The 15,053-nt window shown below is 41.6% G+C and overlaps 1 protein-coding gene across 3 annotated transcripts in view; it reads left to right on the top strand.

Moving 5' to 3' along the window:
- Positions 1-4,652: 4,652 nt before the first annotated feature.
- Positions 4,653-15,053, top strand: part of CCDC197 (coiled-coil domain containing 197) — a 42,169-nt gene continuing 31,768 nt past the window's right edge. The window contains exons 1-3 of one of the 3 annotated variants that reach the window (XM_045015281.1): positions 4,653-4,679; positions 11,716-11,910; positions 14,718-14,763. In XM_045015281.1, the coding sequence (XP_044871216.1) occupies positions 11,801-11,910; positions 14,718-14,763 (156 nt within the window). In that variant the 5' untranslated portion in view covers positions 4,653-4,679; positions 11,716-11,800. Of the gene's footprint in view, positions 4,680-11,372; positions 11,488-11,593; positions 11,911-14,717; positions 14,764-15,053 lie in introns of those variants that run through there. The other 2 variants (XM_045015282.1, XM_045015283.1) reach the window with 2 other exon arrangements.

Raw genomic sequence — 15,053 nt, 5'->3', positions numbered from 1 at the left:
CCAAGAGACAGGCCAAAACTGGCAGCTGTTAGAACTTTCTGAGAGAACCCTCTTGCAGAACAGTGGCAGGAACAATGGCTTTGAAAATGGGTCTAATAGTTTGTAAGAATGTAGGTTATTTTTTAATGTAGCATTTAGGTCTTCCTGTTAGGCTCCATTGACCAGCATACATTGAGTAATGCAATTTTGCTGCAGTTTGTCAGTAGTGACCTTTCCTGCTATCACTAGAACCACCCTGTACACAAAATAGGAGTTCTCATTCTGCATCCTGGATAAATATTCATAAATATTCATAAATGAAAGAACTCTGCAGCCTGTGCAGATATTCACAGTTGTATAAAGGGTATTTGCTTTCCTTAAAAGCACCCAGTACAGTTGATTGCTGAGGGCAGGATACTGGAGTATGTGGACCATTGTTTGATCTGGTATGGTAGTTCCTGAGAGTTTTCCTATAATGAAAAAGGACATCTGGGTCCTATTCCCAAATACTACTGACTCTCTTTGAAGCCTTGTGCAGTCACTCAAGTTCTCTATGCCTCAGTTTCCCTACTTGCAAAATGGAAATAATGGCTCTTACTTACCGCATAAGGGTGTCTAGGGCTCAGTCCTGACATCTCACTGATGTGAAGCCAGTAGGACTATTTACCTGAGGAAAAACTGTTTTTGTATCCTTGGAAGAAGCTCCTCTGGAAGTTCGAAGTATTAGTTGCTGAAGTATGAATGTACAGAAATACATTTTATTTATTTTTCAATAAAGCAAAGCTGTAAGTCTGCTACAACACATTCAAAGCATAGTAATAATCATGACTGTAGAAAATGTGTTAATACTTTTCCTAAAGACACATCCAGTTGTGCATCTTAATTTAATGCTTAATTCCAAGAGATTACAAAATGTCACCAGGAAAACTAAGTACATAAAGCGATGTCATTTTCTGGGAATGCTTTCAGACTCGGATGCTGCACGTTAATATCTGTTTGTTTTCTCTTTACACAGGAAAACAGTATCATAAGCCAGCTCATGCTGGCTATGGGAAGTGGATTAGGGTCTCATGAATGGGGTGCATAAAGGGGGAGCTGAGTTTGAGGAAAGAGGAAGAGAGGAGACCCTGTGAAAAGTTGGTAAATAAAAAAAAGCAGGTTCCTTTTCTTACTTCCTCAAAAGTAGCCAGCAGTAGTTTCTAAATGCCACTTTAACCTTTGCTTCAACTTTAGATTTGCTTGCAAGCTCGCCTTCCCCTTGTTTTAACTAACCAGCTCTTCAGTTCCCTTAGGCCTTGTTTCTCATCAGGATCCACTATTGTGGATGCAGCTAAGACTGGTGCAGAAACCAAATTCGCGCATGCAAGCCAGTGAGACTGAAAAGCATTTTTTTCAACTGATTCTATGTACAAAGTCAGCAAATAGAAATATTTTTGCTGTCTTATGATTAGAAATCTTCATGTGCAAATGAGTATGAACACATCATGTATGTTATCCTTTCAGTTGTGGAATGGTATTAACGGTGCCTAAACTCTGCTACACTCAAGAGTTTGGATCAGGTGAATTCGGGCACCATCAAGAAAGCAAGAACGTTATTGAATAGATGCAACAGACTAACTGTCCCTGATGGACACTGTAATTCCAATAGGCAACGTAACCACTTCATTTCAGCCGGCCTTTAGACATGGTAGTTCTCTAGCAAATGCAGAAAGTGGGCACTGAAAAGTCACAGGAAATATGAGATGCAAGAAGATCCAGATAATGGGATCTCTTACATTATGCATTTGCAGAGCCGCTGTTTAATTAGGTTTTCTGCCTGACCTGAATTTCTTATGGTAAATTTAGTCACAGCATTTACTACAATACCTTCTCAGCCATAGTCCACGGTGATATTCGATTGGTTATCTGGAGCGTGACACCGTTCATGGGTAACATGGAGCTCTTCTAAGCTTTGGCTTAGTCTTTAGGTGCAGTGCATTATGGGTGTTGTTCACTGAGGAAAATGTGTAATACGTGCATTCTCATATTTTACAGTCATCTTTATCAAAATCTGGTGCCAATTCCTGCTCCCATTGATGTCAATGTCACAACTCCCATTGGTTTCAATGGGGAGTGGGATTCCACTATTGATTGATATTTGGTGTGCCTGCAGTATTTCACTACCATCATACTCTCAGAGATAACCAGCAAACTCCAATGCATCTCTCCTACCCCACACTCACCCACCAACCCTGATCCTTTCCAAAGAAAAAGCAAATGATTTTCAATAGACCTACATTTTGTTTTAGATGCCTTTTTATTTTATACCATCTGGCAAATACCTGCCTTCTATTTGATTCCTCAGCACTTACACACCTTGTAACCAAATTCTTAATTTAAAAACATTGTTTACACCTCACATTTCAATTTTCACATTTAGAGTTATAGTAGCAAAAAATGCCAACCAACAAAATACTGTACACTGAAGTGCAATGGTGAAAGAGGAGAAACACATATACTCAGTGTTTATGCAGTGCTTTGCACTGATGGACCCTAACAACAGGGAAAGGAGACTGTTATTAGCTCAGCATTGTAGCTGGGGGAAAGGAAGGATGAAGGACAGAGCCACAGAAGGAATCAGTGTTAGCGCTAGGACTAGAATTCAGGAGTTCCTGGCTTCCATTGCTGTAGAACAAACCATTCTTCTCTCTCTCTACACACACACATGTTGCTACTAAAACTCCATCCAACTAGCAAGGGGACAAGAATTTCAATAGATGAAGAAGGTTTCAATTTCTTTCTCCTAGCAAGAATGGGCTGAGAAGTGATTGCTTTGGCCATGCTTAGATGATGGTGGCAATAAGCCAGCAGCACTTTAGTGTGTGGGTGCTGGATGGTGTTGGTAGCTGTGATGTACAGGAGGTCAGACTAAATGATCTGGTAGTCCCTTATGGCCTTAAATTCTATGACACTAATAAAAAATGTGTGATATCAAATATGCCAAGGCGTGGGTAATTGCTAAGGTGCGATGTCTACAGCATATATTGCTATCTAAGGCCCTGATGCTGCAAAGTCCTTCAGTCCTTTCAACCCCACCAATTACTCCAATCAACTTAGAATTAGAGCTGGTGATTTTTCAGTTCACTGGCAATTCCACAAAAATTGAAAAAAATATTCATAGCTGGTTGAATGAAATGTTTTATATTGACAAAATGGAAATGTTTCATTTTGAAGTAAACCACTTTTGATTTGTTGCTACTTTAAAAAAACAACAGTCATTTTGAATGTAAAAACAAAAGTTTTATTTCCAAAATGTCAAAATGAAATGTTCTGATTTTTTTTTCAGAAATATTTTTCAACAGAAGCAATTTGGTGAAATTGCCATGAATTTGCAAAATGCTTTGGTGTTGCTGAATCTGCTTTTTTTCCCCCCAAAAAAGACAGCTTCTCAGACTATATTAGTCTTAAGACTCGAGTTTCCTCTCACCTTAATGTGAAATCGGTGTATATCCTATAATTTGAATGGAATGGCTTCTCATTTATATTAGCGTGACTTAGAGCCCACTGGCTCAGTGGTTCAGCATAGCGGCTGAGCGTAGGGACTTCTTTCTGCATCTCAGTTACAGTCTGGAGGGAGTCCTCACTTCTTTGGAGATAGTAGCACCAAGGGGAACAACAAATATATACGTTCTTCAGCACCATTTTAGCTGCTTACTGACTCAGGCTGGACCTGACAGCCAATAAACCTTGGAGATATCTGCAGTTATTACAGTCTCAGCCTCTCTCTGCAAATATCATCATAAGGTCAAGTACACAGACACAAAATGAAAAAGGACTAAAGTACAGGAGAATATGTAATCATAATACACAATGAACAAAACCGCCATGGCTATGTAAACAAAGACATGTTCCTTTTACGTGGGTAAACATCACCTTTCCACTATTCTTTGTTGGGCAATTATCATTTATATTTTATAATGAGATTTATCAGGAGTTCTACTGAAAGGTTTGGTCTTTTCCTTGACCTTTCAGAAACAGAAGAAAATAGATCGCCTTTGCTGCAGACCCATTATTAGAGGGAAGGATGAAGGCAAGAATGACAATATGTTCCACATCATTCTACTACATACAGTGAACGTAATGGCCAATGCCACTGTTTCTGAATCACTGCCCTAATGCAGATACCCTACAGAATGTGACAGAGAATGATTTTTCGATCGAATTTTTAAACCAGTCTACAGAAAGCTATAGTAGGAACATACTTCTCTATTAAACTCCATAGACTAGTTTAAAAACTGACAGAAAGGGTATCAGTCTCTACTAAATTTTATAGTTTGTTGAGCTATTTCTATGGTACCCTTAGAATTTCTATAGAACTCTGTGGTTTGCTCTCTATTAATTTTTATAGGACATTTCCTTAAAGGGATAAGGCAGCGGACTCTACAGAGTCAGTTTTCAGAAGTCCTGAGAACCAAAATGTAGGGGTACCTTTGATCTTATAAGGAGATATTTATACCTACCTGGAGGCAGCTCAGAAAGTGATCCTTTCAGTAGTCTTTTTAACTCAACCTGTAGAATTTAATACAGAATCACACCTGTGGTATATTGAAAACTGTTGGAATTGCAAGCTATCACTTTAAGAATGTGGGCGAGTTCTCCATTGTGAAAGTGAAGCGTGTAATCTGGGTCTCTCAGTCAGGAACGAGCCAATTCAGAAAAAGGTGGGTTGAACTTTGCCTTTCTGCCTTAAAGAGCAGCCTGCTTTGTCTCTCTCTATTTTTGGTTACTGTGTGTTATTGTTCTGGATTCTAAGAAATGAATTAGTTTTACATTGTAATCTTGAAGCAAGAGTATTTGATGTTATTTACCTTCTCTGTTTATAGGCCATGAGTATAACAATACCCCTGCTCTAGAATTCTATAGACTAGTTTTAAAAATCCTACAGAAAGCTCATTCTTTAGGGCTGTGATTTGGAAGTACTGTTTTCAACTCTTCCATTCACTGTGTGTAGTAGAACTGTGTGACTTTTTACTGTCAATCTTGCATTCCCCTTCCTTCAGTGACATGAAAATAGGTCCGCTGCATACCAGATCTAAAATTCCTAAGGGTCAGAAAAAATTCTTGCTGAAGTCAATAGCAGAGGCCCCCACCTAAAGTCACAATCCAGCAAAGCTGATAAGCATGTTCTTACCGTAAGCACATGAGTAGCTTCATGAAATTCAATTGGAACTACTCACATGCTCAGGTTAAGTATATGCTTAAGGGCACTGCTGGGTTGGGGCCTTATTGAGGGCAGAACTGGGCCCTTTGTATGTATAATATGGAGAGAAGAAAAGTGAACCATGCAGGACAGATGTGTAGTCATGTCACTTAATGCACTTCTGGAAGGCACTCTCATACTATGTAAAAGCAGCAAAGAATCCTGTGGCACCTTATAGACTAACAGACGTTTTGCAGCATGAGCTTTCGTGGGTGAATACCCAAGCTCATGCTGCAAAATGTCTGCTAGTCTATAAGGTGCCACAGGATTCTTTGCTGCTTTTACAGAACCAAACTAACACGGCTACCCCTCTGATACTTGATCTCATACTATGGTGAGGAAAGCTGTAAAAGGAATAGAACAGTCAAATTGAAATGTGTCTAATTTCATCATTTAAAGTCCAGTCCAAATGAGAAAGCTTAGACATCCTGCACCAACTACTTTGTTTATGGATAAGAAGGTACGAAGGATTTTATTTCTCTTCTAAATGCAAATCATAATGCAACAGGTTTGTTTTGCAGGGCTGACATTTAATTGTTTGCCCTATATCTCTCAAGAGGAGTTAAATTTAGCATAAGTGTCTGGACAGAATGTCATCTGACACCAGTGTATGTCTGTTGCACAACGTGCCATGGAACGAGTAAAATTTAACTTAGTTAAAAATAACTGTATGCTTACCTCGTAATTTGGCAGACTCCTGGATTTTATCCACTGCAATGATCAACAGATGGTACAATGAGACACAAATATGCAAGGGAACAAGATTGATCAATAAACTTGAGAAAACATAACTTCCCCCTTTTTCTTTACTATATTAATTCATTCTCCCTATTTAGATAAATACTAAATAGCATTCCATAGTCATTTATTTAGAAGCAGGTGGACTCTTTTAAACGTATTCGTATTGTCACAGTGGGGCATGGCCTCTTTAAGGGGATATGGGCTCGCTCAAAGAGAATGGGCCCATCTCAGCCACTTCTAAGTAACTACCTTGGTGATTGACTAATGAGCACCTGGACTTGACAAAAGGCTACCAGAGCTCATTTGAAAAGAGGAGCTCCTAGAGAAGCCTGCCTGCCAGCTGACCTCTCCAAACCTACCGGTGGAATGACTGGGTAGGGAAAAGGGGCCAGCAGGAGGACTGTTAGAGTGCTTGTCCATCAAATTCATACCGTTAGTTAATTTGGATTAATTTTTCTTGAAATGGGTTAGTTAAACTGTATTAAATCCATGTGTGAACACCCTCATACAGAATTCAAGTGGCCTTAATTTGATTTAGTTTAATTCCTATCCCTATTCTATAAATAGCCAGATTCTTCCACCCTTGCTCACACTGTATAGCAGATTACTGCACATGTGGTTCCCTTAATTTCAGCATGACTAGCTGTGGAGTAAGGTCAGGGCTGATGGCGGCAGGGGAAGCCAGTACAAATTACCGGGGCCTAGTGGTCCAGAAGGGGCCCTGGGGCCCAGCTTCCCTGTCTTCGTCGGTCCTGTTTAGCTGGTCCGCCCTTGCTGGGGGGGCCCAAAAATTTTTTTTCACCGGGGTCCGAACCCGCTCTCGGCAGCCCTGAGTAAGGTACTACTTGGTGTGACTGAAGGTAGTAGAATCTGCTCCCCAAATACGTTTACAACTGGCTCCCAGCTTTGTTTTGTTGTATTTAGAGTCCTCTTAGCCCTGCAGGGAAAACTCAAATACAGAAAAGATTGTTGCACAAATGGCAAAAGTACCCAAACCATGTTATGGACAACAGTAAAACAGGCACAAAACCATACACTAGTGTCGAAGTATCAACCCTCATCTGAAATGTCTTGACTTGTGTCATACTCTTAATATTTTAATAAGCTCAGGGTCTTTTTTCCATTTTTGCTGCTGACAGACCACTGTGTCTTGTCTGAACACATGAGGTAAACAAGGTCAGCACTTCTTCTTCTGGCATTGGATAGACAACCGTAGATGCCACAGACAGTAGTATGGGTGACACGTCTATCATCCACCATCCGTCTATCCAGTTGTGGTATTTTTAAGGCACCTACTCCTATCATCTTGGTACTTAAAAATTGTTCCTTCTAAGTCAATATTTAGCCAATGGCCCTGCTTCATGCTGAGGGTCCCTTTGCTCCTAGAAGTACTGGGGTAGATCTGCAGTGGGTGTAAATTGTCTTGGTTTCATTGAAATTGACACCGGCTGAGGATCTGCCCCACGATCTTTAGAAGAAAGCCGAAATCTCTGGCCACTTGTGGCCATTAAGCAGCTCATGGCACTTTTGCAGGACTAGGGATAAACAATGTGGATGAATAAATTCTGCTTGCCAACATTCCCTCTGCAGTGTGTGATACATTCATTTTTCTTCACTAACTAAAATCCAGTTGTGTCCTACAGCACAGTTGGTAAAGAATGGCTGCTAAGCTCTGTCCCAAAGAAGGCTCAGTTTCAGTAGTGTATGAAGTTTACATCAGTTTACTCCAGGTATTTCCAAGGCACCCATCACAGTGGTATCTATATATGAGCCTAAGCTCAGCATCTAATAGTGCTTCTGGATGGTGAATGCTTGGGACATACTATGGGTGTAAGCAGAAGAGAGTATGAGGTGCTATAAGAACATCAGAGAATGTGGTGATGCAGTGTGTGGAATTTAGTAACTTCCACGTGGCTGCTGAGAAAGGAAAAGTTTTTCTTTCAAGGGATTAGAAACTGGATATAGGGATTCTAGGTTCCCAGGCCAAATCCAGCCCAGCTCTGGTTGGAAGTGGCTGCCATCTGAAAGCTGTACAGTACCCTACGAGAGATAAGTTTGGAGGTCCCAATCTAGGTAGCAATGGATAGATGCTCACATCCCAAAAACGATCACAACTGCATAAATTGGACCCTTTTGGGTGATCTCAGCAAAAAAGCCTGCCTCATAGGTTGAGTGGATCTTTCAAGGTCAGAGCTGAAGCACGTTACCATGTCACTGCGGGGATGTTTATATTGTCCATGCTGTGCCTGTTTTATAGATACTAGAAGACTTAGCTTTTTGGGGCTGTCAGGACAGCAACTTTCATGAGCACTTAAATCATACAAAAATGGCTTTTGTTTTTGTTTAACTTAAGTACTTTAGTCATGTTTGCATTATCTATCTATCTATCTATCTATCTATCTATCTCTTGCTTAGTTTAATTACCTGTTTTTTCAGTTACATAAGAATTGCCAGATTGGCTCAAACCCAAGGTCCATCTAGTCCAGTATCCTGTCTCTGACGCTGGCCAACACCAGATGCTTCAGAGGAAGGTGCAAGAAACCACACATTAGGCAGATGTGGGATAAACATGATCCCCCTGCCCCGGGAATGTCTCCTCTTTAACCTAATATTTAGAACAGGGGTCGGCAACCTTTGCCACGCAACCCATCAGGGTAATCTGAAGGCAGGCCGCGAGACATTTTGTTTACGTTGACCATTTGCAGGCATATATTTCTAGAGCATGCAGGGATGTAATCAGGAAGGCCAAGGCACGATTGGCGTTCCAGCTAACAAGGGATGTGAAGGGTAACAAGAAGGGTTTCTACAGGTATGTTAGCAACAAGAAGGTCAGGGAAACTGTGGGACCCTTACTGAATGCGGGAGGCAACCTAGTGACAGATGATGTGGAAAAAGTTGAAGTACTCTGTGCTTTTTTTGCCTTGGTCTTCACAGACAAGGTCAGCTCCCAGACTGCTGCACTGGGCAGCACAGTATGGGGAGGAGGTGGGATATTCATTCATGCATATATAACAATCCATTGTAGTATACAAACATCTCATGATCACTAGCAGGGATTGAACCTTGGGTCTTTAGCACCAAAAAGCACAAGCCGCCTTGTACTGTATTGCTGAATCCTGAAGCTATGAACAAGCAGCAGGATGTTGTAGTTGCTGAGGCCAGCCAGTAGAGGGAGACAAGATCACATTTATTAAGCCAGTTTACCACACATTGCCCACAAATTGCATAATGTATAAAATGATTTGGAAGTCAAACACTGAATGCTTTGTTTCAATCTGTAGAGGAAATGTGTAGCTATGTTTTATAATCACAAACCTTCCTAAAAAGCTCCACTTCCTGCAAACAAGGACTATGATGAATATGTTAACAATATCTCAGTGAGGCAGCCTGGACAGAGACCCACTAACGTTACAGCAGTGAAACGTTATCCACATTTTTCATTTTGCAGTGTATAATCAGAACCAAAGCTCTTTTGTTATAAAAAGAAAATCCCTCAATATTTTAAATCAGGATAAAAACATGTTGTTGGTTCAGTGTTTAGGTGGGCTGGAATGTTTCATAATCACGTCTATTTGCTTTTGATTTAAAAGAAAAAACAAGCAACCAAAAAGATGTAACAGAAACCACTGGAGCCTTTCGAGGACACTGAACCCTGGCATGTGACATGAGCATTGCCTTTTGTAACCTTAACCCATCCCACATGCTTGGAGTCAGTAATAAAGATCAGTCCAGCACTGCTGGGTTTCACACCTGTGTTACAGACCATTAGGGCCAAATTTTGCTTTCAGTTACATTAGTGCAGCTCCCGTGAAATTAGTGGGGTTGCACTAGAGTAACTGAACAATATTTGGTCTACAGAGTGCATAGAAGATCAATGGAAATAAAACTAGTCTCCTTTTGATTAACTAGAAGTTACATACATAAATACTCAAAATACCGGTAAGAATAGCCCCCTAACCATTGACAGGCAGTTTTTTTCTGAGCAAAGTGACAAAAGTGATGAAGGAAATAGGTATTTTCTATTTTTAGATCCCCCCCCCCCACAGTTTCTTGGAACAGATTCTTCACCTCACCTGAGTTCTGCTTGGATGCAGTGGAGGATGTTGGTTCCAGGATCCTGAGCTGCCCAGCACAAGTTAAAGTGGCAGAAGAGTAGTCACACCGGGATGGCAACTGGCCCAGGAACCACCTCTGCCAGCTTTCTGTTGGTGGAGAATTCCCCTGCCCAGGTAGAATTTGTCACTATCTATTTCCAGGTGCTTTTGGTCAACTTGCACTATGCACACTTATATGATGTAAAGTGTATGGAGTGGACCAGAGAATGTATCCCATTATCATTAGACGTGTTTGTCAGAATTATTGAGCCAGTTCCTATGTTGATTTAAAAGAGCTTCTCTCCATTCATTTCAATTCAACTATTCCTATTTACCCAAGCTGAAGATCTAGCCCAGTGTCTTTGGACCCAGAAAGTATTTAAGAGAGAGTCTCACAGCTTCTTCCAAAGGGCTTTGGAAACTATGTTTAAAATCTTACATAACACAATATACAAATGACATACACTGACTTGTCATGTGATGTTCTAGTGACATTTTCTGTACTTTAAAAAAAAAAAATCCAAACTACAAACTGGATCTAGTAAGAGAAAAACAATAGATTTCAGGCTCCTCGTGGTTTAAAAAAGAATCGTGCAGGGGATCAAGGGAATAGGAGATGGAGCCTTTAACCACAGAGGTTGACGGTTTGAATTCAACAAAGGTTGATGGATATTGTGCAAAATATATGATCTTATGGTTGTGTGCAGTTGTGATGTCATGAGTTGGTGGGTCACAGCCTAGTATGAATTGTACAGGTGTCCTCTTGACAAAAATCATCATCCAGATTAGAAGCACTGTACGCATCTCAGAAAACCCCCCGCCTGCTGCCTCAAAAAACCCCAAACATCATGTTGACTGAGTCTCCTTACCCCTTGATGGGGTCCCAGTGTGTGGGGGCAGGAGCGAGGGTGATTCCCAAACTTGCACAGCCACAGCCTGCTCTGTGGAAAGGGAACTTCAGTGCCCAAGTCTTAGTCCAGTATCAACTCATTTGAAGTTTGAGAGGTTTTAAACAGGGATTGGGAACTGTGGGGAAAGGACAGAATTAGGCAAACCAAACAGCTTCCAAAAGCTCAAACAAATGTCACCCCAAACTTCCATTTGCAATGTTTGTATCCTTAAAGTATTCAGGACTTGCTTTTATTTTTCCTTTATTTCAGTGCATCTGGACTGGGCTCTTTTACTGCAGATGTCAGGTGGGGGAGGAAGTGTTTTCCTTTTCCAATTGCAATAAAAAACAGGGTGTTTTAATGAGATTGCCGTGCATAGCTATGCAGCGGAGTTGTTCCCTGGGCAAGCAAAGCCCAGCCAGCCACCCTCAGCGAAGACACTCTCCCTGCACCGAGGCCCTGATCCACTCTGTGTCCCGCGTTCTCTTTTAGAACGCGGCCCGGGGTTGCTAGGGGAACGCCGAAAGAAGCCGGCTACTGAAAGGTAACTGTAGCAACAGCAAACTCACCCCCTCCCTCTTCTTCCCCCCCGCTCGCCCGCCTTCCCCGGACTCTTGTGCGTGAGCTCTGCAAGAGCTTTGCAACACATTCTGAAGTTGCTACTAAAATAGACTGCTCTGCATCTCTCGTGCAGTTAAAACAATACACTTCTAATTGCTTTGTTGTAAGCAAACTCTTACAAACTCTGTTGCAAACTCTTTCCCTTCTGCAGAAGGAGAACGACACTGCAACGCACATGGCTTGTGCATGAAGTATTGCAGGTAGGGAAAGTCGCCAGCTAGATTCCCGAGCTCACCATGAATGACCTGGAGTCCCTGGCAGTGCCAAGGAACGATCATCCTAGGTACTCACTGCAGCTGGAAAACAGGAGGAGGAACGTTTTTGTAACCCAGTTAGGGGAATACAGGTAGGTGATGTCACTTGCACTCACGTTTTATTTCCTTGAATCTAAAGTCTAAAAGGGGAGTGTTAAAGTGAATGTGCCTGTGAGACCTGAGGTTCAGAAATTGAATTCCCCTTTCCCTGTGTGTTTCTAGACATTTAGAATAAGAAGAACAGATTGATTAGTATTGAAGTAGCCTTTATGGTAGACATATAAAAATAGCTCCCTCCCCTGGGGATCTGCCTTGACTGTGGAGTTTGTGTCTCAGGGGCTGAGCTATCGCAGATGATGCTTTTAGGCTGGACAATTTAGTCAGATTGAAGCCATCTCAATTTCGACTATAAAATTATTGTTTGCAACATCTGAATGTGTCCATGTATTGTATCTGAATCCATCTTGCAAACCCAGAGTAGAGTAAAAGACAGCAAGGCAGTTAATCATTTAAACTTACAAGGTATAGAAGATAGTATGGAGTCTATTAAAAAAACACACCATGCATAATGTGACTCATATGCACAATTGGCAAACTCAGCCCTGGAAAAGTCCAGGACAAATCTGGGAAACTGGATATGTGCAGCAGCTGCTGCATATGTGTGTCCTGTTAATCTGTCTAGTTTGCTGTTTGTAATGTGGCCATCACTGTGGTTTCTGTTTGCCAAGATACTGTACTTGTGACGTAAGTATGAATCTACCATATCTGGTTGACTTGCTGGCTATCTAAAAAGTCATGAGAGGTCAAGGATGCATAGTTTTCATGTATTTTGGCAGCCATTTCTTTTTTTATAAAACATCTTTTCAAAAGAATAAGTAATATACCAGACATGCCCATTAGTTCTAATTGTGCACATTTAAGGGCCATCTCTAGAGTTTTATAGCACCCTGGACTCAAAGATTTCAATCCCCAGTAATACAAGGCTCAGGGTTTCTAACCCTCATGACCACAAATAAACCAAAATGGAAAATGGTAACTTGAGACATTTTGCAGTGGGATTAATCTTGTAATGGAAACTTAAATTCTTTTTCCAGTTCTGCCTGACTTTGTGGCCAGGGCAGGTCACCAACTGCCAATGTTTCACTTTTCATATTTGTAAAACAAATAACATTCATCCGTCCAGGTACTTATCTGAACATTTGATAATACTTCTGTATGTCCTAAGGTGTTGTGAGAGCACTAAATTAATCGTTTGTTTAGTGATTAACTAAGGACACCAGGGCAAACTTCTAGTCTTAAGAGAAGTGCCAGGAAACCTTTAATGTGCACACACGAGGTCTCTTTCAGAGTCTCTCACACTATAAAGAGCACTGAACACAATTTATTGGCCACAGAAAGATGAAGTGAGTCTACCCTTTTGGGATTTGAACATGTGGATTTAAGTTTCATTAATGACACAAATGGCACAAAAAGTAGAAGTGTGCTAATGAAATTTGCTGATGATACAAAGTTGAGAGGCATCGTCAATACAGAGGAGGATCAGAATATTATACAGGAAGATCTGGATGACCTTGAAGACTAGTAACAGAAATGGGATGAAAGTCAATAGTACAAAGTGCAAGGTCATGCATTTAGGGTTTAATAATAAGAATTTCTGCTACGAGCTAAGAGCTTATCAGTTGGAAACAAAAAAAGAGAAGAGACCTGGGTGTGAGGGTCGATTATAGAATGACTAGCCATCAATGTGATGCAACTGTGAAAAATGCAAATGCGCTCCTAGGATGTTTTAGGGAAGGCATTTCCAGTAGAGCTAGAGAAGTATTAATGCCATTGTACAAGGCATTTATAGGACCTCCTGTGGAATACTTTGTACAGTTCTTGTCACCCATGTTCAAGAAAGATGAATTTAAAGTGCAGCAGGTGCTGATTAGGGGAATGGAGGGCCTATCTTATGCAAAGAGGCTGGAAGAGCTTGGTTTGTTTAGCCTAGCAAAAAGAAGGCTGAGGGGGGTTATGAGTGCTCTGTATAATTACATTGGGGGTAAATACCAGGGAGTATGAAGTGCTGTTTAGGCTAATGGATAATACTGTCACAAGAACAAGTGGATATAAACTGGCCATGAAAAAATTCAGGCTGGAAATTAGAAGAAGGTTTCTAAACATCTGAGTGGGGAGGTTCTGGAACAGTCTCCCAATAGGAATTGTGGGGACAAATAACTTAATTCTCTTTAAGAGAGAGCTGGACAAATTTGAGTACAATTGTATGAGGGAGTTGCTTGTGTTTGGGGGGGGCGGCAGGGCTCAATAGCCCTGGGACTCACTTCCAGTTTATACAGGGATGGCCATGACTGGAGATGGTACGATGGTGAGGTGGGCCAGGGCTCTGAGAGGGCACCGAGCATTCTCTCTCTCAGGTGCTTGGCTGGCTGGTTCTTGCTCATGTGCTCAGAGTCTAACTGATCTCCATGTGTGGGGTCGGGAAGGAATTTTCCTCCAGGTCAGATTGGCAGCGACCTTGGGAGGTTTTCGCCTTCCTCTACAGCGTGTGGGTGCAGGTCACTTGCCAGCTACACCTGGGTCCATCTCACTTAATCAGTTCCCTGCCATGGCAGAGGGTTGGACATTGGTGCTTCAATCCTTCCTATTCTTAGCCTGTGGCACACAATAGTCTGATCTCTTGTGGGTCTTATTTACTTTGGTCTCATTTTCTTTGTTGGGTTTAGTGTGTGGGTGCTGGGTGGTGTTGGTGGCCTGTGATATGCAGGAGAACAGACCTGACAATCTTGTGTGGTCCCTTGTGTGGTCCCTTCTGGCCTTAAACTCTATCACTCTGATCTGGCCTGTCAAAAAGATGTCCTTAATTCTCTCCATGTAAATTGACTCTCATTTGTTTTCCCAGGGAAGAAGAGGATAAAGATGTTACTCATATCCCTATCATCAGCGAGGTTAGATGTGGGGTTTTTTGCCTTCTCCTTTTGTGTCTGTGTGTGACAGGGAACATAGTTCAAGAGCTTCCCCTTCAACAGGGTGCTGTGTATGTGTCATCAAGACTCAGATCACCTGTGTCTGTCTATATGGGAATTGTATGGCCCTCATTGGTGTAGGATCTGAGTTTGGTGGCTGGATAGGTGTGCAGGGCCTCCTTAGGCATACACGGCTGCGTAGGGCACCTGAAAATTTGGGGCACCACCGGGACCATAAGCAACGACTTCTCATCTTGCCCGGGGATGCTGGA

This window comes from Mauremys mutica, chromosome 4 (assembly GCF_020497125.1).
Source record: "Mauremys mutica isolate MM-2020 ecotype Southern chromosome 4, ASM2049712v1, whole genome shotgun sequence".
In the NCBI taxonomy this organism is placed as follows: Eukaryota; Metazoa; Chordata; order Testudines; family Geoemydidae; genus Mauremys; species Mauremys mutica.
The sequence above is the reverse complement of the archived record's forward strand: the minus strand, read 5'-3'. Positions and strand labels throughout refer to the sequence as shown.